At 33.7% G+C, this 25,708-nt stretch overlaps 1 protein-coding gene across 1 annotated transcript; it reads left to right on the top strand.

Moving 5' to 3' along the window:
* The first annotated feature begins 16,463 nt into the window (after positions 1-16,463).
* LOC123262765 lies at positions 16,464-21,084 on the top strand. Its single transcript, XM_044725174.1, has 2 exons — positions 16,464-17,304; positions 20,945-21,084. Exon 1 carries the CDS (start codon positions 16,717-16,719, stop codon positions 17,299-17,301), a length of 585 nt encoding a protein of 194 aa, XP_044581109.1. The 5' UTR covers positions 16,464-16,716; the 3' UTR covers positions 17,302-17,304; positions 20,945-21,084.
* Positions 21,085-25,708: the final 4,624 nt, after the last annotated feature.

Genomic DNA, 25,708 nt, shown 5'->3' with positions numbered 1-25,708 from the left:
TGAAATAATTCACATACTAAATTTGAAATTGAAAAATTATCTTGAAAGAAAAATAAAATTACTAAAAGAAGACATGTTATGTTTGAATTTGGATTAATAATAGCAAATATTAATATTATCAAGATGATTTTGTTGTGACTTGATGTAACTTGAAGTAATATTTCACCGATTTTACTGATTACACTGATAGAAAAGTTAACTTTATTGAAAAAAGAAAATCTATAAACAAGAACACCATTTTGAAGAAAGTGTTTCTCGAGGCAAGACAAAAAATTCGTACCTCAAGATTAATTTCTTGCTTCGATTATTTCTTATTTCGACTAAAGAAACACGTTTTCCTTTAAATGGTGTTCTCAATTCAAGATTTGATTTCTTCAATCAACTTAATTTTTCTATGAGTGTAATGAATGCAAGTCTATAACTTTTTTGAAAATTAGTCTTCACATTTTTTTTATATTGAAAATTTGAGAAACTATTTTTCTCTAATAGACGGACCATATAGTGAGAAAATAATAGTAATAATGGGATTATTATCGCTTGATCCAATGACTTTCACTTCAGGCAAAGGCGGTGCTCCACCGTTCCTCACGTACACAATTTCTTCATAATCTTCCATTGTAATTGGAGAATAGTGTTCATCTTCAATTTTATAAACATATTTACTTTCCACTATCCATCCTCTATCACCATTACCAACTAAACAATACTTGTCCATTGTTAATCCTATAATAAAAAAAAAAGTCATGATATTTATTTGCGTTAAAAACCTTAGTTAAAAGTATCATTGTGTTAAGTGTAAAACTAGTAAAAAATAATCCAATTCATGTGTCAATATAAATTAATACAAAAAAAATTTATTTTTCTTCTGATCAAAGCAGAAAACGTAAATTCAAACATTAATTAAATTTATTAAAAATGGTGGAATATAACTATGTTAAATTTTTGAAAAATTTCAAAACATCAATTTAATAATGACCATTTATGAAAATGAAGTTAACCGACATTTCAAAATTTTTAGAAATTTTTTATTGATCAAATTTTAATTAAAAAACTTAAAAAAAAAATTTCACACGTAAAAAACTTAAAAAACTGTAAGTGCAATTTTTTTAGAAATATATTTTTAATTGTTATTTAATTCATAAAAAAAACCAAAAATTTTTTGACGTCCGCAAACTTCAGTGTCATGACTATTTAATACGTCAAAAAATCTTAGTATATCAATGTTGTGTGAATAGAAAAGCCTTACCTTTACGCAGCATAAAAGGATGTAACTTTTAAATAATTAGTATTCTCAAAATTGAATGATTGACAGCGATTCATGAATTGAGATATTAGTTTACTAGCGAATTATGTTAAACTTCTATCTTAATAAGTAAAAGTTTGCAAAATTTTTATTAAAGATCTGTGTGACTAGTCTCCCGGAAGAAAGATTTTTCCGGACTTCTTTGCTATTAATTTTTTTTTAACAAAATTTGTCGGTTAAATCATTTATATCGTTTTTAATTATTAATAATTATTCAAACTCCTATGTTTCATGATTTGAATATTACTATTAAAAATGTCTGTTAATATTTAACGTTGAATTTTCTACTTGCGAATGAAAAAATTAGTAAGCAGGTTATATCTTTGTACATAAATTGAATCAGTGATTTGTTATATCAATGAAATATATAAATATATATACTTACCCTTATATTTGATTAATATTTATTATTATTTATTATCAGCAATATATTGCTAATAATATTGCTTTTGTAAGGTTAACTATTTATTTTCACGTATCTTCTTGTAGCCGAGTACTATAGGTTATAATTGACGACGGTGTGGCTGTAGAATTTAACTAAGCGTGAGTAATCGAAAACAGTGTTATACTTGAAAAATTTCAACGGGAATTGCCGATGAGCGGCGTTGATGTAGCCCTAAAATAGCCCAATCCAGATACAAATAAATACTTTTACAAAATTTCAAATTTAATTTTGCAAGACATTGTTGAAATCCGATTAAAATTATTTTTCAATCAATCCGGCATTAGAAATATTTATCATAGTATTGATAATTATCAATAACATGCGTAAATAATAATTGTGATGGTAACCCTTATTAAAAAAATGATTTGAAAAGATTCACTTCAGGCAACGGTATATCTATATATAGCAGTCAACTCAAATTTTTTTGGATCTTTTTAAATCATTTTGAATCTTTTGTTTTTAATAAGTGAAAAATAATAAAAAATTTAATCAAAATAATAGAAATAACAATAATAATTTCAATAATAATAATAAATGGAAATGATAATAATAAAATTATATTTCCTTATTACTTAGAAAATAATTTCAAACCCATTTCTTGCAAAATAAGAATGAGTATATAGCTTGCACACAGCTGCAGGGTACCCAGACTTTCTTTTAGGCGCGTAGCCGACCTGTGGTGCTAAAGTCACCCAAAGTCGCCGCGATCAATTCAAATTATAAAAATTAAATGAAAATTTTTTTTTCAAATCTGGTTTATTGAGAATTATAAAATTACTATCGTTAAACAAAATTCTTTATGAGGCTCAAAAAACTGCGTCGAATGCTACCAACCTCGTGGAAATCGTTTTATTCATTCAAAAGTTATTGCCGTTTGAAAATTCAAAAAATTGTGTATTATTAAACTGCTATTAGAGTTTTGAGCTCGAAGAGCTCAAAAACGTAATATGTAGTTTTGAGCGCCTAAGTACAAAATGAGCGGGAAGTTGCAGGAATGGCTCTAGGGTCAACCGTCATCCTAATTTTTAAAAAATTTTTTTAATACACATAAACAGTTGACAAGTTTAAAAAAATATGAGCTCTGCGGAGATTCGATGTCCGGATTCGAGGAAGAGCGCGTGTGCCATTCTCCTCAAACCGTCGGAAAAATAATAATAATATGAAGCGAACAATAACAATAGTAAGCGGCCGCTCAGGTACTCGCAGTAATTTGTTTTTTCATCTTCTTTAAATTTTTTCTAAGTCTTAATTAACTTTTAAAAAATCAATTCCACAATATAGGTGTTAAACGATTCAGAATTTCATGAATCGTAAAGATATTTTATCGTGTGGAGAACTTTTTTTTTTTAATTCTTTCTATTTGTTTAAACAAATAATTATTTAACAAAAAAAAATTTGCTGTCACAATATAGGTATCAATCGATTTTAAATTCTATGAATCGTAAAGATACCCTATCGTGTAGAGATTTTTAACTTCCCGCTAAGAAAATCGAAGATTTTAAAAAATCGGGAAGTTATTGTTTTCACCCCGTTTTGCAAAAATCGAGTTTTCATCAGATCTCGACGTTTGAAGGTAATAGGAAGCTTCCCTGACTATCCTCGCGAGGTTGTCACGGTGTCTGTATGTATGTATGTGTGTGTGTGTGTGTGTGTGTATGTGTGTGTGTGTGTGTGTGTGTGTTTTTCCCTTTTAGGGAGGGGAATCCTTTTTACGGATTCTAGGCATAGTTGTTTGGCCTGGATATGTGGCGACTCGACGCAGCGTCATACTAAAAACTCGACGCTAACGCCCCTACCCACTAAACCCTAAACCCCTTTCTCTTCTATCCTCTGATCCCCCATGGTACCGCCGTAAGGCATTTCTTCGCGGGGGGAGGAATTAGCTGCCGCTCTTCCTTCTGGTGGCTAAGATGTTATTTCTTCCTTCTAGATTCTGTCTTTTGCTCTTTTTCTCTCGATGGAACGCAGCTCTGTAAGCACTTCTGTGGCAAAAGTGTTCGTTGCATTCCAGGCAGCTTCTGAAGACAGCATTGCTTCTACGACTGACTCTGGTTGACTTCTCCTCTTCAAGATCCTCTCCAGCTCCTCACGTTGTGGATTAAAACGCGAGCACTCGAAAAAAACGTGCTCCGCATCTTCAGTGACTCCAGGGCAGGACGGGCACTCCGGAGAATCGTCATGCCTAAAGCGGTGAAGATAAGCCCGAAAACAACCATGTCCTGACAACATCTGCGTTAGGTAGTAGTTGACCTCTCCGTGTTTCCGGTTCAGCCAAATGTCGATCTTTGGTATGAGACGATGCGTCCATCTACCCTTCTCTGCGGCATCCCACTGAGATTGCCATCGTGCGATGCTGTGCTGTCTTTGTTCCGTTCTGAGTTCTTCTGCGCTCAGTGTTGTTGACCTCTTTCGTTGGTAAAGGTTCCTTCTTTCTTCAGCTAGGACTCTGAGAGGTAGAGTTCCAGAAATTACGCACACTGCTTCCTCAGATATTGTGCGGAAGGCGCAAGCTACTCTTAGGGCACTCAGGCGATATACTGGTCCAGCCTTTCTCCATGCTTCTTGTAATTCTAGCGCATCGGCCCAAATGGATATTCCGTACGTAAGCACTGATGTGACTACAGTTGCCAACAATAGTCTCCTGCTCTGCTTTGGGCCTCCGACGTTAGGCATCAATCGTGCGAGGCTTGCCCTTACTACTGACGCTTTGGCACTGACGTGTTCCACTTGCTGTTTAAAGTTGAGACGGGCATCAAGCATCACTCCCAAATATCGGATATAAAGGTTGTGATGTGATTTCTTGTTCGCCGACTCTAAGATTGATGGTCTCTAACACTTTCCTGCTGGTAATAAGCACTGCCTCAGTCTTATGTTTCGCCAGTTGAAGATTCATTGTGTCCAGCCTCGGTTTTACTTGCTGGAATGCTAGATCAAACATGTGGTGAATCTCGTCCAGGTGTTTAGCGACAATCACTACGGCCACGTCGTCCGCATACGCTACAAGTTTAATATTTCTTGGGATCTTTAGCCTTAGAAGCCCGTCATACATGATATTCCACAGCAGTGGGCCAAGAACAGAGCCCTGCGGAACACCTCCGGTGATTTCGTACTCTTTCGGACCGTCCTTTGTGTCATATCTGAGGACTCTATCCGTGAAGTAGCTAGCTACTATTTTACTTAGGTATCCTGGCACGTTCTTCTCTTGAAGAGCTTGCATAATGCAGTCCCAGTTAGCAGAGTTGAAGGCGTTTTTGATGTCTAACGTCGCCACCAGGCAGTACTTCTTCGTACCACCCTTCCATCTGGTTCCTGCAATTGCCTCCTGGGCCGTAGTAACAACCAGATTGATCGCGTCCAGGGTTGATCGTCCTTTTCGGAATCCATACTGGTTGTTTGCCAGGAGTGGATCTGCAACTGCTTCTATTCTTTGATGAATTATGCGTTCGAATATCTTACCGGCTGTATCCAGCATACAAAGTGGACGGTAAGATGACGGCTCTTCTGGTGGCTTTTTCCTTTAGGGAGTAGAACCAGTCGTTGTTGTTTCCATTTCCGAGGAAATGTCCCTTCCTTGAGGCACGTATTGTAAACTTTCAAGAATAACGTTGGTGCTGCCTTTATGGCTGTTTTCAAAGGAAATATTAGGGATTCCGTCTAGTCCCGGCGCTTTGTTATTCCCTACGCGGTTACAAGCCTCCATTAGTTCTTCTTCCGTGACAGATGGAATGTCTTCAGGGGTTTAGCTGCCTTAACTGGCCGGTGAATACGAGTTGTTGAGGAAACTAAAGAGTAACAATCCTCTCTAGGAGCCGCGGACACGTAGGCGACGGCATTGGCTGGTATTTCAGGTGGGCCGTGACCACCTTGTACGGTTTGCCCCATGGGTCCTTCTCCACTTCTTCGACGAGTTCTTTCCAACAGCGTCTTTTATTATCCTTGATGGCTTTGTTTAGTTCCCGACGGGCCTTTTTATACTCTGCCACCAGTTCTGCAAGGTTAGGTCGACGGAAGCCACGCTGTGATATTCTTCTTTTCCTGAGGCATTCTTTACGAAGAGCGCTGATGTGATCGTTCCACCAGTGCACCGCGGGTCTTCTATTTATGCCTCGTTTTCGTGGCATACTGGCGTCACAAGCTTCGGTCACTCTTTTCATAAGTTCTTTAGTCTGATCTTCTGCGCATCCAGCGGTGATCGGGCCATTATCCAAAAGCAGTCGTCAGCGTACCCACGTCGAAAGATTGTACTCTCCACCGAATGTGGTTAGGTAACCTACTAGTTCCTCTAGTATCCTGGTCATTTGATATCTCCCAGAGAATCGCGTTGTGGTCACTGGCAGTGTAGATATCCAGCACCTTCCAGTTGAGGTTACCTCTCGCGAGGCTGCTACTGACGAACGTGAGGTCTACGATGGAACTTGCGTCTCCTTTGGTGTAGGTTGGTGTGTCACCACTGTTGAGTAAGACTACGTCTAATGCAGTAAAGCCTCAAGTAACGCTTTACCTCGTGCGTTAGTTAGCTTGCTACCCCAGTCTACTGCCCAGGAGTTAAAGTCGCCGGCTATCGCGACTGGATGATGCTGCTTCGCGTCCTCTGTCAGTCGATCCAGCAAGTTGGTGCCGTCAGCAATAGCGAGGCTGGGTGGTGCGTAGCAGCTATAGAAGCGAACGCCATCTACTGATACTGCTACAAAGCCGGCATTGCAATTATTAACTACGCTCTGGAATGGGAGCTTGCCACAGGACCAAATGACGGCCCTAGTGGTCGTGTCCGTTTCCCATAATTTGCCTTTAAGGCATTTATATGGCTCAGCTATTAGTACAAGGTCAGGCCCTAGTTCACGCACTGTCTGCAGAAGCAAGTCATGTGCAGCCTCACAATGATTAATGTTTAGCTGTAATATTTTCATGCTCGTTTATTTGTTGTCTTCTGGAGAGCTTCTTGGAAAACTGGGCATTTACTAGAACCAGCCCGGTGGGCAGTATCTGTTGAGCGGGGTTTTGCGTCACATAACATACACTTTGCTTCATTAGGGCATTTAGCTACTAGATGGTCAGTTTGTCCGCACTTAAGACAGAGCTTTGATCGATCTATTCCGCTTCTACACTGGGCAGCAACGTGTCCATAGTGCCAGCATTTGAAGCATGCTTGTGGTCTTTTCACAACTCTAACCCGGCAGTTCGACCAGCCGATCTTGATCTTGCCCCTTTCTCCCAGTACTGTCTGCGCTGTTGTTATTGGTAGTGTTACTAGCGCAGTTTGGGTACCTCTGTAGGCTGGTCTGATTTTGATAGCTCCTTCCGGTATCTCAAAGCTATCTCCAGCTACTTCCTGTAACGCCGCCCGGATGTCATCTTTAGTTGTTGTGTCATCGATGTCCCGGATTTCTAATTGCTCCTGTGGGCCCTTACTGATGACTTTGGCCTCCTCTTTCAGGATACTCTGGATCGTCTTTTGCAGAGCTTGTCCTTTGTCAGTGCTCTTTCTAGAGAGCTCGATGAGCATGTCTCCGTCTCTGGTCTTGCGGATCTTATCAACCGTATCGCAGACTTGCTCATTAGGGACTTCCTTCTTTATTCGGCGCAGTATCTCAGCATAGTTCGCCTTTTCAACAGGCCGAATTATTAATGCGTCCGCTCTGGTGAATTTTAGCGGTTTTTCCGCTTAGGCTCAGGTGGTGACTTCTCAGACAACTGCTTCAGGAGTTGCTCTTTCTTCCTTTCTTTCTTCTTTTCGCTCCTAGACTGTACTTTTTTCCAATCAAGCGCCTTCGGTTGTTCTCTGGTCTGCACTGCCTCTCCTTGTGGAGGGCTTTTCTTCATATCCTTTTTCTTCACGACTCGATTGATTGTTGGGTCAGGAGAAGGTCGGTCTTTTCTCTTACCTGACTTGCTGCTGGCTTCACTTTTGTCTTCCGCGACTGATTCACCGTCACCTTCAGCTCCGGTGTCCATTGCTTCGTCAGTCACGGCGACAGCCTGACAGGCCTTCTCCGGTGTAGCATGGGATATGCGCTGCAATGATGAGCGCCACTCCTCGTCTAGCTTCTCAAACCTTTGAAGGGCGTTAGTTACACCGGTCATCTTGGATTTTATCTCTTTGTGAATGTTGACCTTTGGTTGGACGAAATCATTCAGCTCACTAATCAGCTTTTCAAGGCGTTTGAGCGCTTGCGAGCGCTTCATTTCAGCGCTTGCGTCAATCGCTGCTTGTTGGGCATGTAGCCCGTTTCCACTCTTGTTTGTTTCCTGTAGGTTACTCATACTTTTTTGATTTACCAGCGCATCGTACGGAGTGGAGCGGGTTGTCATAACTAAGAACGGGTGTACCCTCGGAGATAGTACTCCTACCCCAGTTCCCTGAGGCCTAGCCGACACTTAGCCAGTCCCGGAATACACGTACGGACTAGACTCGCTCGGAGCGGTGAAGATTCCGATCTCTAACACTCACTGCGTACTTCCTGATCAAGGCCCGAAGTGGCTGGCTCCTGATCCACTGCTGCAACTTACACCTCGGCAGAGCAAGCTCACATCAGCCGTGGCCTGCATCGTCGGAAACTACGATACAGGTTCCGGTCACTCCCAGTGGGTCACAGCAGAGAACGATCGTCTTGTTAGGTCAGTTAGTGTGACCAACCCATTTAAAGGGGAGTTTTGTCCACGGGAGCTTATTTTGTTTGGTTATTTTGCTTGGCTCCTACCCGCTGTACCTCATCAACTAAGAGATTAAGTGTCATCCAAGGACAGCGAGCGTTCTCCCATCCGCTCGGGGAGACGCGCCCGGTAGCAGTATCTCTTCTGCCCCGAGTGTGTGTGTGTGTGTGTGTGTGTGTGTGTGTGTGTGTGTGTGTGTGTGTGTGTGTGTGTGTGTGTGTGTGTGTGTGTGTGTGTGTGTGTGTGTGTGTGTGAAAGTATGTGAACCGCTTATAACTTTTGAACGGCTTGACCGATTTCATCGCGGTTGGTGCCATTCGAAAGAACTTGACCGAACTTAGATTTTGATAACTATTTGGACCGATTCAGATCAATAGATTTTGAGAAATCTTAAAAAAACTGAAAAACAATTTTTTTTCAAATGTGGTTTTTTTGGAATAACTTTTAAACGGCTTAAAGGTTCAATTCAGAAAACTATCAGCTCTTAACCTCAAAAAACCACGTCGATCGCCACCAGTCCGGTCAAAATCGGTTGATTCATTCGAGAGATATCGTGAACGAAAGAAAACCGAAAAAAGTGTTTTTTCGGAATAACTCCAAAATTCCTAGCGTGATCAATTTAAAATTTAAGATTCTTTGTGAGGCTTAAAAAACTGCGTCGAATGCTTTTAACCGCGTAAAAATCGGTTTATCCATTCAAAAGTTATTGTGGTTTAAAAATTCAAAAAATAGTGTCTTATCAAATCTCTATCAGACTTTTGAGCTCGAAGAGCTTTAAAGGATAGGAAAGCAATCTCTTTGAGCTCGGAGAGCTCAAAATAACCCATAAATTGTATTTTTGAGCTCGAAGAGCTCAAAAACGTCATTGGTGCAATTTTAAGCGCCTAAGTATGGAATTAGCGGGAAGTTGCAGGTATGGCCTTCAGGGTCAACCGTTTTCCTAATTTTTCTTTTTAATTTTTTTCATTTGTTTAAAAAAATTGTTAATTAACAATTAAAAATATGTTCTTACAATATAGCTATCAAACGATTCAGAATTTTATGAATCGTAAAGATATTTATCGTGTAGAGCACTTTTTTTTTACATTTTTTCATTTGTTTAAATAAATAATTAAGTATAATAATTTGTTACTTGCAAAAAGTTAAATAATGAGTAAAAAAGTTAATTAACTTATCATAACAACGTCTTTCAAAACTTAGATATTTGGTCAATTTATCAAATTTAGAATCAGTTGATGCCAATATTGTGAGATTGATCTTTTAAATTTTACGAATTTTTTGTTTCAATAAATGAAAAAAATTTTTGAAAAAAAAGTTCTCCACACGACAGGATATTTTACGATTCATAAAATTCTGAATCGTTTGATACCAATATTGTGATAACAAATTTTTTTTGTTAAATAATTATTTGTTTAAACAAATGAAAAAAATTTTTCAAAGAAAAGTTCTCCACACGATAGGATATCTTTACGATTCATATTATTTGGAATCGATTGATACCTATATTGTGGAATTGATTTTTTAAAAGTTTATTAAGACTTGGAAAAAGTTCAAAAAAAGATGAAAAACAAATTATTCCGAGTATCTGAGCGGCCGCTTACTATTATTATTATTCGCTTTATATTATAATATTATAAGTAATATAAATTATAATATAAAATAATAATTATTATTATTTCCCCCATTATTCTCCGACAACGGTTTGAAGGGAATGGCGCACGCGCACTTCCTCGGATCCGGACATCGAATCTCCACAGACCTCATATTTTTTTAAACTTGTTAACTGTTTATTTGCATTGAAAAATTAAAAAAAAAAATTTTTTTCTTTTGTATTGATTCTTTGCTGACGGAAAAACATTTTTATGTAACAAAAAATTTTTTTGAGCTTACCTGATTTCTTCGCTTATAGTAGACAATAATAGCTATAATTAAAAAAAAAAGTAAATCAAATGATTTTTGGCGGAGTTACAGCTATTTGTTTATAAGCGCTTCAACGGAACCACGTTTTTTTTCATTAAAAAATTAATATCTCGTAAACTAATAGGCGTAGAGCCATCAGGTTTGGCTCATTTTGGTCCATATTTAATTTTCTAAATTTCATACGCAGCATGTCTCGACTACTTTTGGGTAGTTTACGAGATATTTTAATTTAAAGCTAAACGCTAAAACGCTATTTTTTAAACAAAAAAACAGCAACACTTCCCACATGCACACAAATGTTCAGAATATTTTTCTGAGTATTTAAAAAAAAAATTCAAAATCGGACCAGATTATCGTAAAGTGTCCAATAAACCACTTCTTTTTTTCCTGGCCGACTAGACTAACAAAAAATTTTTTTTTTTTTTAATTTAAAAATTCATATTTTTGAAAAAAAAAAAACAGTTCTAAAAATCTCAGGATCTTTTAAGAACCGAACAAGGTATTAGAAAAAAAAAATTAGGAAAACGGTTGACCCTGAAGGCCATCCCTGCAACTTCTCGCTAATTCCATACTTAGGCGCTTTAAATTGCACCAATGACGTTTTTGAGCTCTTCGAGCTCAAAAATACAATTTATGGGTTATTTTGAGCTCTCCGAGCTCAAAGAGATTGCTTTCCTATCCTTTAAAGCTCTTCGAGCTCAAAAGTCTGATAAAGATTTGATAAGACACTATTTTTTTTTAATTTTTTTGATAAGCCTCACAAAAAATCTCAAATTTTGAATTGATCGCGCTTGGAATTTTGGAGTTATTCCGAAAAAATACTTTTTTCAGTTTTCTTTCCTTCACGATATCTCTCGAATGAATCAACCGATTTCGACCGAACTGGTGGCGATCGACGTGGTTTTTTAAGGTTAAGAGCTGATTAGTTTTTGGAATTGAACCTTTAAGCCGTCTAAAAGTTATTCCAAAAAAACCACATTTGAAAAAAAATTGTTTTTCAGTTTTTTTAAGATTTCTCAAAATCTATTGATCTGAATCGGTCTAAATAGTTTTCAAAATCTAAGTTTGAATAATGATTGAATCAATCTAAGAAAATATATTGTTCACTAAGATTCAAGTTTAAATGATCAATTCACAGTCTAGCAGTTATAATTGTAGTCATAAAAATTAGGAAAACGGTTGACCCTGGAAGGCCATCCCTGCAACTTCCCGCTAATTCCATACTTAGGCGCTTAAAATTGCACCAATGACGTTTTTGAGCTCTTCGAGCTCAAAAATACAATTTATAGTTATTATGAGCCTCCGAGCTCAGAGAGATTGCTTTCCTCTATCCTTTAAAGCTCTTCGAGCTCAAAAGTCTGATAGAGATTTGATAAGACACTATTTTTGAATTTTTAAAACCACAATAACTTTTGAATAAATAAACCAATTTTTACGTGGTTAGGAGCATTCGACGCAGTTTTTCAAGCCTCACAAAGAATCTTAAATTTTGAATTGATCGCACTAGAATTTTGGAGTTATTCCGTAAAAACACTTTTTTCGGTTTTCTTTTCGTTCACGATATCTCTCGAAAAAATCAACCGATTTTGACTGGACTGGTGGCGATCGACGTGGTTTTTGAGGTTAAGAGCTGATTAGTTTTGGAATTGAACCATCAAGCCGTTTAAAAGTTATTCCAAAAAAACCACATTTGAAAAAAAATTGTTTTTCAGTTTTTTTAAGATTTCTCAAAATCTATTGATCTGAATCGGTCTAAATAGTTTTCAAAATCTAAGTTTGGTCAAGCTCTTTTGAATGGCACCAACCGCGATGAAATCGGTCAAGCCGTTCAAAAGTTATAAGCGGTTCACATACTTTCACACACACACACACACACACACACACACACACACACACACACACACACACACACACATACACACACATACACACACACACACACACGCACACGCACACGCACACGCACACGCACACGCACACGCACACGCACACGCACACGCACACACACACACACACACACACACACACACACACACACACACACATACATACATACATACATACAGACACCGTGACAACCTCGCGAGGATAGTCAGGGAAGCTTCCTATTACCTTCAAACGTCGAGATCTGATGAAAACTCGATTTTTGCAAAACGGGGTGAAAACAATAACTTCCCGATTTTTTAAAATCTTCGATTTTCTTAGGGGGAAGTTAAAAATATTGAGCCAAAATTTTAATGTCGATCGTCATTTTTGACGATTATCAAAAATTTTTCAAATTTTTTTTCCAATTTTTTTTTTTTCAATAACCCAAGTGTCCCCTTCAAACGAACGAAAGGCTATTACTGTATCTATAATAGCGTTCGAGATATTACAAAAACAAAATTGAAAAACTCAAAACATCGCGAAATTTTTAATTTGCATCTTTTTCAAAAAATTTTTTATTTTTTTTTTCCTTTGGCAGAAGTTCGTTGTATGATAAAAGAAAACTTCTGACCAAAATTTATCAAAATCGAAAAGGGTCGATTCCAACTATTGGCAGATTTAACATGGAATGACCCAACTATATTTTACTATTAAGTCGCAACAACAGTATAGTTATCCTGTTGCTATAAAATGACCGATTTGTCGCAGCTGCAGGAAAATCCAGTTGCAGCAACAGGAATTTTTTTTCCGTGTAGAGACGACACATTCAAAAATAGATATATTTCAGATAGAGCGAGATCATACTAATGACCCAAAGGGTCGTTATAAGCGTGGGACATTTCTTAAGTTATCGTTAAGGTCGTAAATAATTTTTATTACGGTTAGCTTAACCCGTTGAGGACACACCTCAAAAAAATTACGTTAAGGACACACGGGGTCCAGTAGACCTCACTCAGCAAACAGTTCTAATTAATTTCCTATGTGTTGAATTGACTTATAATTGGGACCAAACTTTAATATAACATTCCCTCTAAATATCTTACTAGTTATTTTTAATTTCTAATCATTTATAAATACCGAAATACGAATTTCTGTCAGTCACTTAAAATGAGAATAAGACATTTCAAACATGCAAAATAATATAGAAAGATTTAGTTTTTTGTCATAAAACTTTTTTATTATAATTATTACAATAAAAAAAATAGAAATATCTTCAAGAATATCAATGAAATAAATCGTAAATGATACTGTCTCATTTATAAATCTCCTTCTAAATTTAAATTGCCTCAAAGTTCGCTTGGGGTCCACTGGACCCCATGTGTCCTCAACGGGTTAAAGTATATTCTAAGGGATTAAAAAAAATACTTAGATAAAAGAAATAAAAGGAATGTTATGTCGTTTTCCTAAAGATAGTAAGAACATATGCAGTTGTAAATTTATAAATTAGAGTGAATTTTCTGTCCTGTTATTGTCACTCTGAAATCATAAATTCTTGTAAGTTTATAGTGTGCGCCCGCTACTACGCAACTTTCTGGACAATGAGTGCCACTGGAGATATTAAAATTTTTGTTTGAAAATGCATCATAGAATTTGAAAAACTACGTCGAATGCCGCAAATTGCGAGAAAATCGATTCATTCATTCAAAAGTGGTGCCGTCACAATCGGCTCAAACTTAATGAGGCTAAGACCAAAGCTGCTATTTTCGGCAGTTGGCAACATGTTAGCAGTCCAATTTGTCAGAATGCACCTAGTGTGCTCGTGAATGGAGTGCCTGTTGTCTATGTCACCACTGTTAAGTATCTTGGTGTTCTCTTAGACAGTACTTTGTCTTGGCATGACCAAGTGGTATCTACTAGCCAACAAGCGATGAGTTGTCTTGCTCGATTGAAAATGAACAGTAAGGTGCTAAGTGCTTCAATGCGGAGAAGACTAGTTGCTGCTCTGATATTGCCTATATTTGATTATTGCAGTGCTGTATTTACAAATATTTCGGGGACTTTGCAACTTAGGCTCCAGCGGAAGTTCAATGCTTGCATCAGATTCATATTTGGAGCTCGGCGGTTTGAGCACATAACACCTTACAGGAGGAGACTTGGATGGTTGACGCTCCGACGTAGGCGTGAGTTTCTAATTTTGAGTCTGGTGTATAAAATGATAAATATGCAGCATCATAAGTTGTTGCATTCGAATTTCAAAATATTGCTTGATGTCAGGGGTCGTGCTGAGCGTAGAAATCAAGTTCTGCATCAGCCTGCCTGTAGGACTGTTGCCTATGAAAATTCATTCTTGTTGACTGCAGTGAGGGAATGGAATCAGTTACCGAGTGATCTTGTGGCCGTGAATTCTTCAGCTGAGTTTCAGACGTTGTGTTACAAATTAATTTTTGATAAAGACATTTGAACTAGAGAGTCAATAATAATAATAAGTGTTCATTTACTTATATGATTAAAATGTTATTCAAAATGGTTTCTAATTTTGTATTCAAATTACTATTTAATTTTGTATTCAAATTACTTTTTAATTTTGTATTCAAATTACTTTATAATTTTGTATTCAAAGTACTTACTCACTATGTAATACTATTAAATTTCTAGGGCCTTTAGGGAACGTCAGTTCTAGGGCCGAATATCTTCAATAAATAAAAAAATAAAAAATAAATAAAAGTCATTGCGGTTTGAAAACTCAAAAAATAGTGTTTTTTATAAAACTGCTATCAGAATTTTGAGCTCGGAGAGCTGAATACTACACGAAAATTATATTTTTAAGCTCGAAGAGCTCAAAAACATAATAAGTGCAATTTTGAGCGCTTAATTACAAAAGTAGCGGGAAGTTGCGGGGATGGCCATCAGGGTCAACCGTTTTCCTAATTTTTTTTATAATGTGCATTAAATTAATTTGTCATGAAGAATATCGCGTTCCAGATGCCATAAAAGGTGGTTCCAAAAAAAATATTTTTTGGAAATCGACGTATTTTTGTCCGAAATGTGCAAAAATGCAAAAAAAAAAATTTATACACCCTTATGGTTCTCGGGACCCGACTCGGATGCCATAAGGGTGTATAATAAAAATTCTTTTTTTCAATAAAAATTCTGATTCTTATCGGGCCTCGGCCTTATACTAACCCTGCTGAAAATATTTCTCACCTCGACTGTATTGGCGTGTGGCTTGCCCAAGGTACATAAATAACAAATACGTCCTTTTAGCATCTGTAACACGCGATATTATTCAGGAGTCATTCAAAGTCAATCAAGGCTTTACTTGCAAAATGCTTTTTGTTGATAAAGAAAGTATCTATTGTGGGATTTCAGTAAATTTTGCAATGTTAGATTCGCCTGATTTTTCTCGATTTATTGGAACGAAGTTCCTTACGGCAGGCTTGGAGGGGATAGGGATTTTGCTGTGCGACCGAACTGAAAAAAATGTGATAGTAAAACCGTAAGAAAAAATCCGTGGAAAAAAGTGCGTGGAATAAAACCGTTAAATGAGACGTGCGCAGGCGCGACAGTCGCATACACAAGCGAGTAGTGTATAATACCTTTCTCTTTCTCCCTCTTTCTTTTCGTTCTCTCATCCCTTCTCTTTCTATTACCACTCCACCCCGCCAATGCATAGTATATACTCATGAATTCATGGACAAGCACGTGGCGAATACTCACATTATAGATACATTTTACTCGTGAGTAGCCACGTTTATTTTCATATAATTTCAAATCGTCAAAACAATAATAAATATAGTAACAATGGCAAGTGAACCAACAAGTGACTTGAATGCAATTGACAGTGATAATAGTGGGAAATTATTCAGTGCAAAAGAATTAAATACATAAGTATTAGTTTATTCTTTATTAATAAATGTATATTTATAAATATAAAATATTTTACATTGGTTAAGTAAGGTTTTCTAGGTTATCTTTCTTACTGTTTCGAGGGTCACACGGAAAAATTGAGAAAAAAACTACGAAACTTCATAGAGATTATATATATATATATATATATATATATATATATATATATATATATATATATATATATATATATATATATATATATGTGTGTGTGTGTGTGTGTGTGTGTTTGTGTGTGTGTGTGTGTGCGTGTGTATGAATATTTCTTTTTAAAAGTTAATTCTGTCCTAAATATATATATATATATACATGTTATTAAGGGGGGAAATACGTGTAGAGGCTTGAAAAAATTCAAAATTTTTTTTTTTCATAAATCGCTTGTAAAACTATTGAAAAATATACAGTTAAAATTTCAGGTCAAAATTATTATTCGTTCAAAAGTTACAAGCGATTTAGTAAGTGCGCTCGGTACAGCGCCCGAGAACATAATTACCTGAACGGAGCGGTCGGTTAGGGTCGAGTAGGTAGTCATTCATATACTTCCAAGTTGACAGAAGTTTTAATAAAAAAATTAAGCACTTACTATGGACTAGCAATTAGGAGAAATGTAAATAGCGTTGAAGACATGAAAAATGAGATATTGGCAACTTATTTCCATATGATATCAACAGATGATAATCCACAACATGACAAATGTCCAAAGGGTGTAGATAGCTGGTGTAAGTGGAACGAAGCTAAAGCTCTGGGGACAGAACCTCCAAAACATCCGACACCTTTGCATCCTGACGTTCAAAAAGCGATTTTTCCAATTTATCAGGATTTATCCCGGGTAGATTTATTGGAGAGATGTTTAGGAGGCCATACTCAAAATGCTAATGAAAGTTTTAATTCAACTATTTGGCGTATGGCCCCTAAACATTTGCATAGTGGTTTAAAAACTATTGAAATTGCTGCATACTTGGCTGCTTGCTTATTCAATGAAGGCAGTTCAAGTATTTTATTAGTCATGAACGAGTTAGGTCTCATCGTTGGGAACAATAGCTTCAATCACGCACAACAATCCGACAGTCAGCGCGTAACCCGTCAGAATCGACGCAGCTCCTTGGACAGTAAAGAAGCCCGAAAAGCACGAAAAGAAAAGCTACAAGCTCAAAATGAAGTATATGAAGCTGAAGAAGGCTTACAATATGGTGCTGGAATAGCTGATTAATTGGTAAGTTGTTTCAATTCGTTTAATACAACTTTATATTAATCTTTTGGCACCGTGGCTTTATTTACCAGTAACAATTTATCGAAACAAAAATTTTTCATAAAAAATTTATCATACAAAAATTTCTCACATGCAAAAAATTCTCACTCAAAAATTTCTTGATTAAAAAAATTCTCACAGAGCAAAAAAATTATCATTTAAAAGTTTCTCAAATATTTTATTTCCACTTTATCATTAAAAATTCATAATTAAATAAATATTAATTTTAATAATAATTAATAATACCAAATAAATTTTGACAATGAGAAATATTGCCTTTGTGAAAATATCGAACAAGAAATTATTGCTGATAATTTATGTCGCGAGAAATTATTGCATGAGAAAAAAGAGACGGTCACCTTAACTTTTTTCATCACTTATTTTTTAAACGCGTTTTTCTCGAAACTAGTTTTTTCGAACTAGTGTACACTCTAGCTTAAAAACAGTGATGCCAACTTGGGGAATTTTCCCCTAAATTTAGGGGTATTTTGCAAATAGCGGGAAAGTTTTAGGGGATAAATTTTTTTAGGGTATTTTTTTGGGAATTTTTAATTCGTCAGAAAATATATTTTAATATAAAAAATTAATAAAAAATAACAATTCTTCAATTATTAATTTTTAAAAGAACATTTTCAATGTATATATATACTAAAGCAAAGTATAAGTAGAGCCCTCGGGAGTTATACCTATATACATTACAAACTTATTGTAGATGAACTATAGCTATAGATTTACGCACCTATATTATAGTATATGATACCCAGTGGATTTTGACATTTAAACGTAGACATGTTTTTAGTCTAGTAAGAATCAAGTTTTACTTTTTAAATATATCGTATATAATAACTGCAGCTTTATTATAACACAAATAGTTGATATGAGCAATAAAACAAATTGTTTTAAAGAAAAAAAATACGCTCAAAAATATTCGAAGCAATGGGAACAAGACGAAAACTTAAAAGGTTAATTTGTTATATTTTTGATAATTTTTAAAGCATTTTCGATAATCTTAAGTATGTTTTATTTAGTTACACAATTAAAAAATTTTTTTTATTAACAATATTTTTTTTCAATATTGTTTTAGATTGGATAGCTCCTGATCCTACTGGTAACTGTCAAAAAGCTTATTGTAAATATTGCCGTACTATTTAAGTAGCACATAAAAAAGATTTAGGCAAGCATGCGATATCAATTAAACATAAAAATGCTGTTGGTAAAGATTAACAAGCAAAATTTTGTCTTCCAATAAACGTGATAAAACCTCCTAACAATAAAGTTAAAGTTGCTGAACTTCAACTAGCCGCATTTATAGCAGAACATACATCAATTATCACAGTTGATCACTTGACAGAATTGTTGAAAAAAATTGAACCAAGTGTACAGCACTTATAAAAAATATTTTAGTTCCGTGTATGCTCGAAGACTTAGTGAATGATATGAAGGAATTCCCCTACTCACTTATTATTGATGAAAGCACTGATATATCGACTGAAAAAATTCTATGCATAATGGTACGATATTTTTCTTTTAAAAATAAAAAATTATTGACTACATTTTATCGTATTGTAAAAATAGTTGACGCAACTGCTAATGGTATTCATGCCGCTTTAAAATTACAATTAGAAGCTGATGGACTTTCTTTAAAAAATTTAGTCGGTATTGGAGTTGATGGTGCAAATGTGATGGTCGGTGTGAACCATTCTGTTCCATCGCTTTTGAAACAAGAAGTACCTGATATTGTAATTATCAAATGTATCTGTCACTCTCTCCATTTGTGCGCTGAAAAAGCTGCAGAAACATTACCTCGCCAACTAGAATATCTTGTCAGAGAAGCTCACAATTGGTTTTCCAATAGTCCAAAAGCGTAAAGATAAATATAAAAAACTTTATAAAGTCATGAATGATGATGAAGCTAAAAAGGATCCGAAAAAAATTGCTGTTCTGAGCGGGACTCGGTGGTTGGCTAGATAATCTGCAATTAATACTATTTTTAGAGCAATGGGAAGAGTTAAAACTACTATCTGAATTAGCTAAAAATAATGACAAATGTTTACAAGCACAGTGCTTATATGATATTATGGTTTGTCCAGCGTATAATTTATTTATGATTTTTTTGCATTCAAATTTAGAATTATTAACTAATTTAAATAAGCTATTTCAAAGTAGTAACGTTGAAATATTTAAACTGCTAGAAGACTTATTTTTGTTATATAAGAGTATTCTGTAGAAAATTGTGGTTCCATCTCAACTGCAGAAAATTAAGGACGACGATCTAGTTAATTTTAAATTTCAAGACTATCTAATGCATACATCATCAGTTTTTTTTGGATACAACTTTGGTCAAGCAGCTAAATCAGTTCCATCAAATGAAATATCTAATATTCGAGCTCGGTGTAAAGATTTTTTAGTGAAACTATGTACTGAAATTCAGGAACGATTGCTTGTGTATATTTCTATATTGAAATCAGTGAATGTCTTGACACCGACTTACGCTACATCACAGAGAAAACCTGATTTATATAAATTGTTGGAACAATTCACTAGGGAATCATTTTATGGATCAAAAGATAATATTATCAAAAGAATAGGAACATGTTATCTCATAAACAGTGGGATAATACGAATGAAACAGTATCATTTTGGTCAGAAGTTTACGAGGATCGTGACTCAGGTGGTAATAGAAGATTTGAAAATGTTTCTAAATTTGCTTTAGCACTGTTAACTACTTCCATTTCAAATGCTGATGTTGAGAGAGCATTTTTCCATATATGCTGTGATAAAGGATAAATTAAGGAACAAGTTAGCACTAGAAATGGTTTAGAGTATTATGATAGTAAAATTTTTCATTAAAACGAGATTACGAACAGTGCACTTTATTTGTGCCCTCTAAAGAAATACTGAGCAAATTTACGGTACACATGTATGATTTTAAAAACGACACTGAAAAAGTAAGTGATGTAGAGTTTCAAGAACTGCTTAATATAACGAATGCAATATAGTTTCATTTAAATATGTAATTTTATATGATAAAAGAAATTTTTATTTATTAATTTGTTATTAACAATACACGCAAAGTAAATATATTTATTTATATGATATAAATATTTACATAATATGAATACTTATATAAAATATAATGTATAGTCTATTAATGAAAGTTTAAAAAAAAGAAACAAAATAATTTATTTTCTATTTTAAAACCTTCTAAAAAATAAAAACTGATAAAAAAAAATAATCTGATTAATTTTTAAATAATTTCAATTTTAGTTTGAGGGGATTTTGTTTTTCATTTAGGGGCTTTTGTTGAAAGTTTTAGGGAAAAGTTTTTTTAAGAGTTGGGGACACTGCTTAAAAAGTTTTTAACCAATCATCTTCAAATCTAGTATATTATTTCTTTACATAATTGTGCTGAATATGAACCTCAATCAGAAGCAATTTTTTCATTTTAACTAATTTTTTTATACTAAACAATAAACAAAAAAAAGGTAAAAAAACATGACTTACTTTCACAGCCGTCAAAAATGAAAATTTTTTTTTCTTTAAAATGAGGTTCATATAGAAGATACATGTCTAAAAAGTTATAATTTTGATGCATTGATTTCAGATAAAAATTATGGCCTCCATGATGTACACCAGTTGCGAAGTCGGACGACAACCTACGAGATGTATCAGCTGATATCTTTACTACTTTTTAAGTTTTATTCTTGTAAATGTAAATTTTTACTCTTCAATATATGTATAAAATAACCCAAAAGTTTGAATAAATAATATTAATTTTTTATACCTTTAAATAATTGATTAAAATCTGCTCGAAAACGGCCATCTACACGTATTTCCCCCCTTAATAATTCTATTTATATTTAATCATTTTCAGTACTGCAAAACCACCAAAAACCAAAGCAGAGTATCAAAAAGCGTATAGGGAACGCGAAAAAGCTAAAAAAATGAAAATAAGCAAGAAAGGTAAAATATAAAGCAAAGATATCCTCTAAACTAATGAAAATATTTAAAAAGTTTATTGATTATTTTTTTAAATAAATAAAAAAAAATTTCCCTTCAATTCCAAACATTTAAATATATATATATATATATATATATATATATATATATTTCGATAATTCTATTTTTATTTCTATTTTTTTATTTCTCTTTAATTTTATTTTGTCAAACAAAAATAGAGAGACATATTTTGTTATTTTAGTTGATAATTTGAATTACGATGTTTTTTTATTTTAAGTAATTTATTATTTCCTATAATACTGAATTTCCTAAATACTTTCTTGTACTTAAATAAAAACTAATCAGCAAAATTTAAGAGAAAAATCAAGAAAACCTACATAAAATTGAGCACGATTTTTTTTGCAATTTGTGTCGATTCTACATTAGCTGAAGGAACTTCGTTCCTACCTGGTGTCCCACGACACCACATCATTTTTTTATTTTTACAATTTTAATGTTCCCAGTAGCACTCATTGGCCACAAAGTTTCGTAGTAGCGGGCGTAGACTAAATGATTTTTGACAAAATTTTATGTCAAAATTTCATAAAATTTTGTATATTTTTATAAGATTTCTTAAAAATTTATGGATCTCTTTTCATGGATCAAGATTTTGATTTCTTAAATTTTATCAAATGATGAATATATTTTATAAAAATTCATCAAATTTTACAAAACTTCTGGCACGGATCAAAGATTGTATTTTTTTAATTTTATGAAATTTTATAAAAATTCATACAATTGCCTCGGTGAATAAAACTTAATAATATATCGTAATGACTTGGCCATATAATGACATTATAATGGATTATAGTGTCATGAAAATCTTTTTGGCCATAAATTTTAGCGGAAAAAATGAAATTTGTATAAAACTTTTTCTGAAGTCATAATTAATTTCCGAGTCGTAGAGTGATGAGTAACAAATAGATATTTTTGTTCCTTGAATAATTTTTTCAAATTGGATTATAACAATTGTATAAAATTTTGTGAAATTTAATGGAAATTTTTAACATAAATCGATATTTAGGTATTTACAATGAGGTTCTGACAGGAACTTAATAAATGCAATTAAAAATATACAGCTGATATACGACAGGCATAGGAAAAGTGTTCATATATTTGTATAAACGTGTATATAACAATGTAGCGTTGCTGAAGCATCCATTATATTTTAATACGCAAGAATTATACGATAATGTTTGAAAACATTAATAAATGAATTATAAACTCTTAAATGTAGATTTCAGTACCAAAAACTTACTTCTAGTCCAGTCGGCCTGAAAAAAAAGTGGTTTGTTGGTCACTTTCCGATTGGACGATCAGATTTTGAATTTTTTTTTTAAATACTGAGAAAAATATTCTAAACATTTGTGTGTATGTGGGATGTGTTGCTTTTTTTTGTTTAAAAAATAGCGTTTTTGCGTTGAGCTTTAAATAAAAAAATCTCGGAAACTACACTGATAGAAAATTTATGTTGACTCAAGAGATATTTTCTTGAGATAAAAAAGCCATTCTTAACAAATTCTATAAAAAAGCCATTCTTAACAAAAGTCGGTAACTTCTTGAATTAATGTTATCGCCAATTTTTAACCAAGAGACAAAAATTCTTGAAAGAAATATATCTATATCTAGTTCCAACAGTTCAAGCTTTGAAGAAAAAAGTTTCTTAAATCAAGATTGTTTTTCTATCAGTGTACGCAAAAGTAGTCGAGGCATCCTGCGTATGAAATTTAGATAATTAAATGAGAAACAATATGAGCTGAACCCGATGTCTCTATAACTAATAGTTTACGAGATATTAATTTTTTAATGAAAAAATGGTTCCGCTCGAGCACATATAAACAAATAGCTGTAACTTCCCGAAAAATCATTCGATTTATTTATTTTTTTTCGTAAATTATAGCTATCGGTGTCTTCTATAAGCAAAAAAATCAGCTAAAATCAAAAAAATTTTTTTGAATTTATTTCAATAATTTTCAGTTTTTTGAATTTCTGCATTAAAAATTAGTTAACATTAGAAAAAATTATTTTTTTCATATGAAAATTTTTTCGGCAACGAGGAATCGATATGAAATAAAAAATTGAAAAAAAAAAAAAATTTTTAGTGCAAAAATACAGTTAGGAAGTTTAATAATATACGAGCTCTACAGGGATTCGATGTCCGGATCCGAGGAAATGCACGTGCGCCATTCCCCTCAAATCGTTGTCGGAGAATGGTGAAAGAAATAATGATAATGTGAGGCAAATAATAACAAAAGTAAGCGGCCGCTCAGATACTCGGAGTAATTTGATTTTTCATCTTTTCTGTAATTTTTTCTAAGTCTTAATTAACTTTTAAAAAATCGATTCCACAATATAGATATCAAACGATTCAGAATTTCATGAATCGTAAAGATATCCTGTCGTATGGAGAACTTTATTTTGAGAAATTTTTTCTATTTTTTTAAACAAATAGTTGGTTAACAAAATAAATTTGATTCCACAATATTGGTATCAATCGATTACACATTTTATAAATCGTAAAAATATGTTATCGTATAGAGAACTGTTTTTTAAAAAAATTTTTCTATTTGTTTAAACAAATTATCAGTTAACAATCAAAAATTTTTTTTCACAATATAGATATGAAACGATTCAGAATTTCATGAATCGTAACGATATCCCATCATGTGGAAAACTTTTTTTTAAAAAAATATTTTCTATTTGTTGAAAAAAATTGTTAGTTAATAAGAAAAAAATGGTTTTTACAATATTGATATCAAACGATTCCAAGTTTCATGAATTGTAAAGATATCCTATCGTGCCGAGAACTTTTTCTTAAACAATTTATTTCTATTCGTTTAAACAAATAATTAGTTAGCATTTTTAAAATCGATCATTTATCGATAGGTTTTCTGGACGATTCTTTAAATGTGTAATCAATTGATACCAGTATTGTGGAATCAAATTTTTTTTTGTTAACTAATTATTTTTTTAAACAAATAGAAAAAATGTTTCAAAATAAAATTTTTCAAAATTTCCCCAAACGATAGGATATCTTTAAGATTCATGAAAATCTGAATCGATTCATACCTATATTGTGGAGTCGATTTTTTAAAGTTTTGAATTTTTTAAAAGTTAATTTAGACTTGGAAAAAATTACAAAAAAGATAAAAAAAAAACAAGTCACTCCGAGCATCTGAGCGGCCACTTACTATTGTTATTATTTGCCTCACATTATTATTATTCCATTATTAATTTTTTAAAAAATCATCTAGATACTATTTCGAATCGATTGACACCTCAATCATAATTTTTGGAGACTGCTGGAAAAAGTTGACCAAAAAGGCACTTGTTGTCTACACGGAAATAGAAATCGCGTAAAAATTACAATAGTAACATCTAACATCAATATCTTGATTTTTATAATTTTATGAGTTAAAAATTACGATGCTGCCATCTACAAAATACAATTTGAATTATTGAAAATTACGACGTTGCTTAGTAAATTTTTTTTCCGTAAGGGCAAGTGAATAAGGACGCATACTACATCCCAAGCGGCACAAAAATTTTTTTGGTAATATATTGTTGAATTTAAGTTGACAATTATTAATTTTTGACTTCTTGTTAAATAAAATTTACCAAAAAGTCAACAGTTTTTTATGTGACGCTTGGGATGTTTTAATAAAAGAGAGACCAGTAATTTGTGACGCCACCGCCGAAAGATGACCAACTACTGTACAGATGGTCTTATTATGTAACTAAACAGAAAGCTCAAACGTTCCCTCAGATAGCCTAAGGGGATAAGACCTGGGCTTGTGACGGCGAGGAAGCTGGATTCGATTCCTCGATTAGTCAGAATTATTTTTTCGGTGATCGAAATTTTTTAAATTGAGTGATAGAAAAATATTATTATAGTAACATCGTTATAGTGAAATTCTTTGAAAAAAATTTACGATATTACATCGTATAAATTATGTTTAAGTTCTGGTCCGGCACTACAATGTCTTCTTATCCTAAAAATTACGATGTTTTCATTGTAATTTTTCGTATAATTTTCTTTCCGTGTCGTCTATAGAAATTTCTGCATTGAAAGATTTATGCAACCATTAGTACTCAAATCTTAATCGTATATGGACTCTGTTATGCAACAGTGTGTTAAGTACATAGGATTTCCATAACACTTAACTGCATAACAGTGTCCATGTATACTATATAATTAAATAATAATAATAATAATAATAATAATAATAATAATAATAATAACAATAAGCGGGCTTGTTACGTGGCCTCCAAGTGGCGCACCGCGGGAAACGCAGACCAGAACACCAGGTCTGTAGGCAAACGACGTAACAGGTGCAGTGGGCCAACTACCCACTGCATTGAAACTCTG

The sequence above is a fragment of the Cotesia glomerata genome, linkage group LG4, assembly GCF_020080835.1.
Source record: "Cotesia glomerata isolate CgM1 linkage group LG4, MPM_Cglom_v2.3, whole genome shotgun sequence".
Taxonomy (NCBI): domain Eukaryota; kingdom Metazoa; phylum Arthropoda; class Insecta; order Hymenoptera; family Braconidae; genus Cotesia; species Cotesia glomerata.
This window is presented reverse-complemented; position numbering and strand designations above follow the sequence as displayed.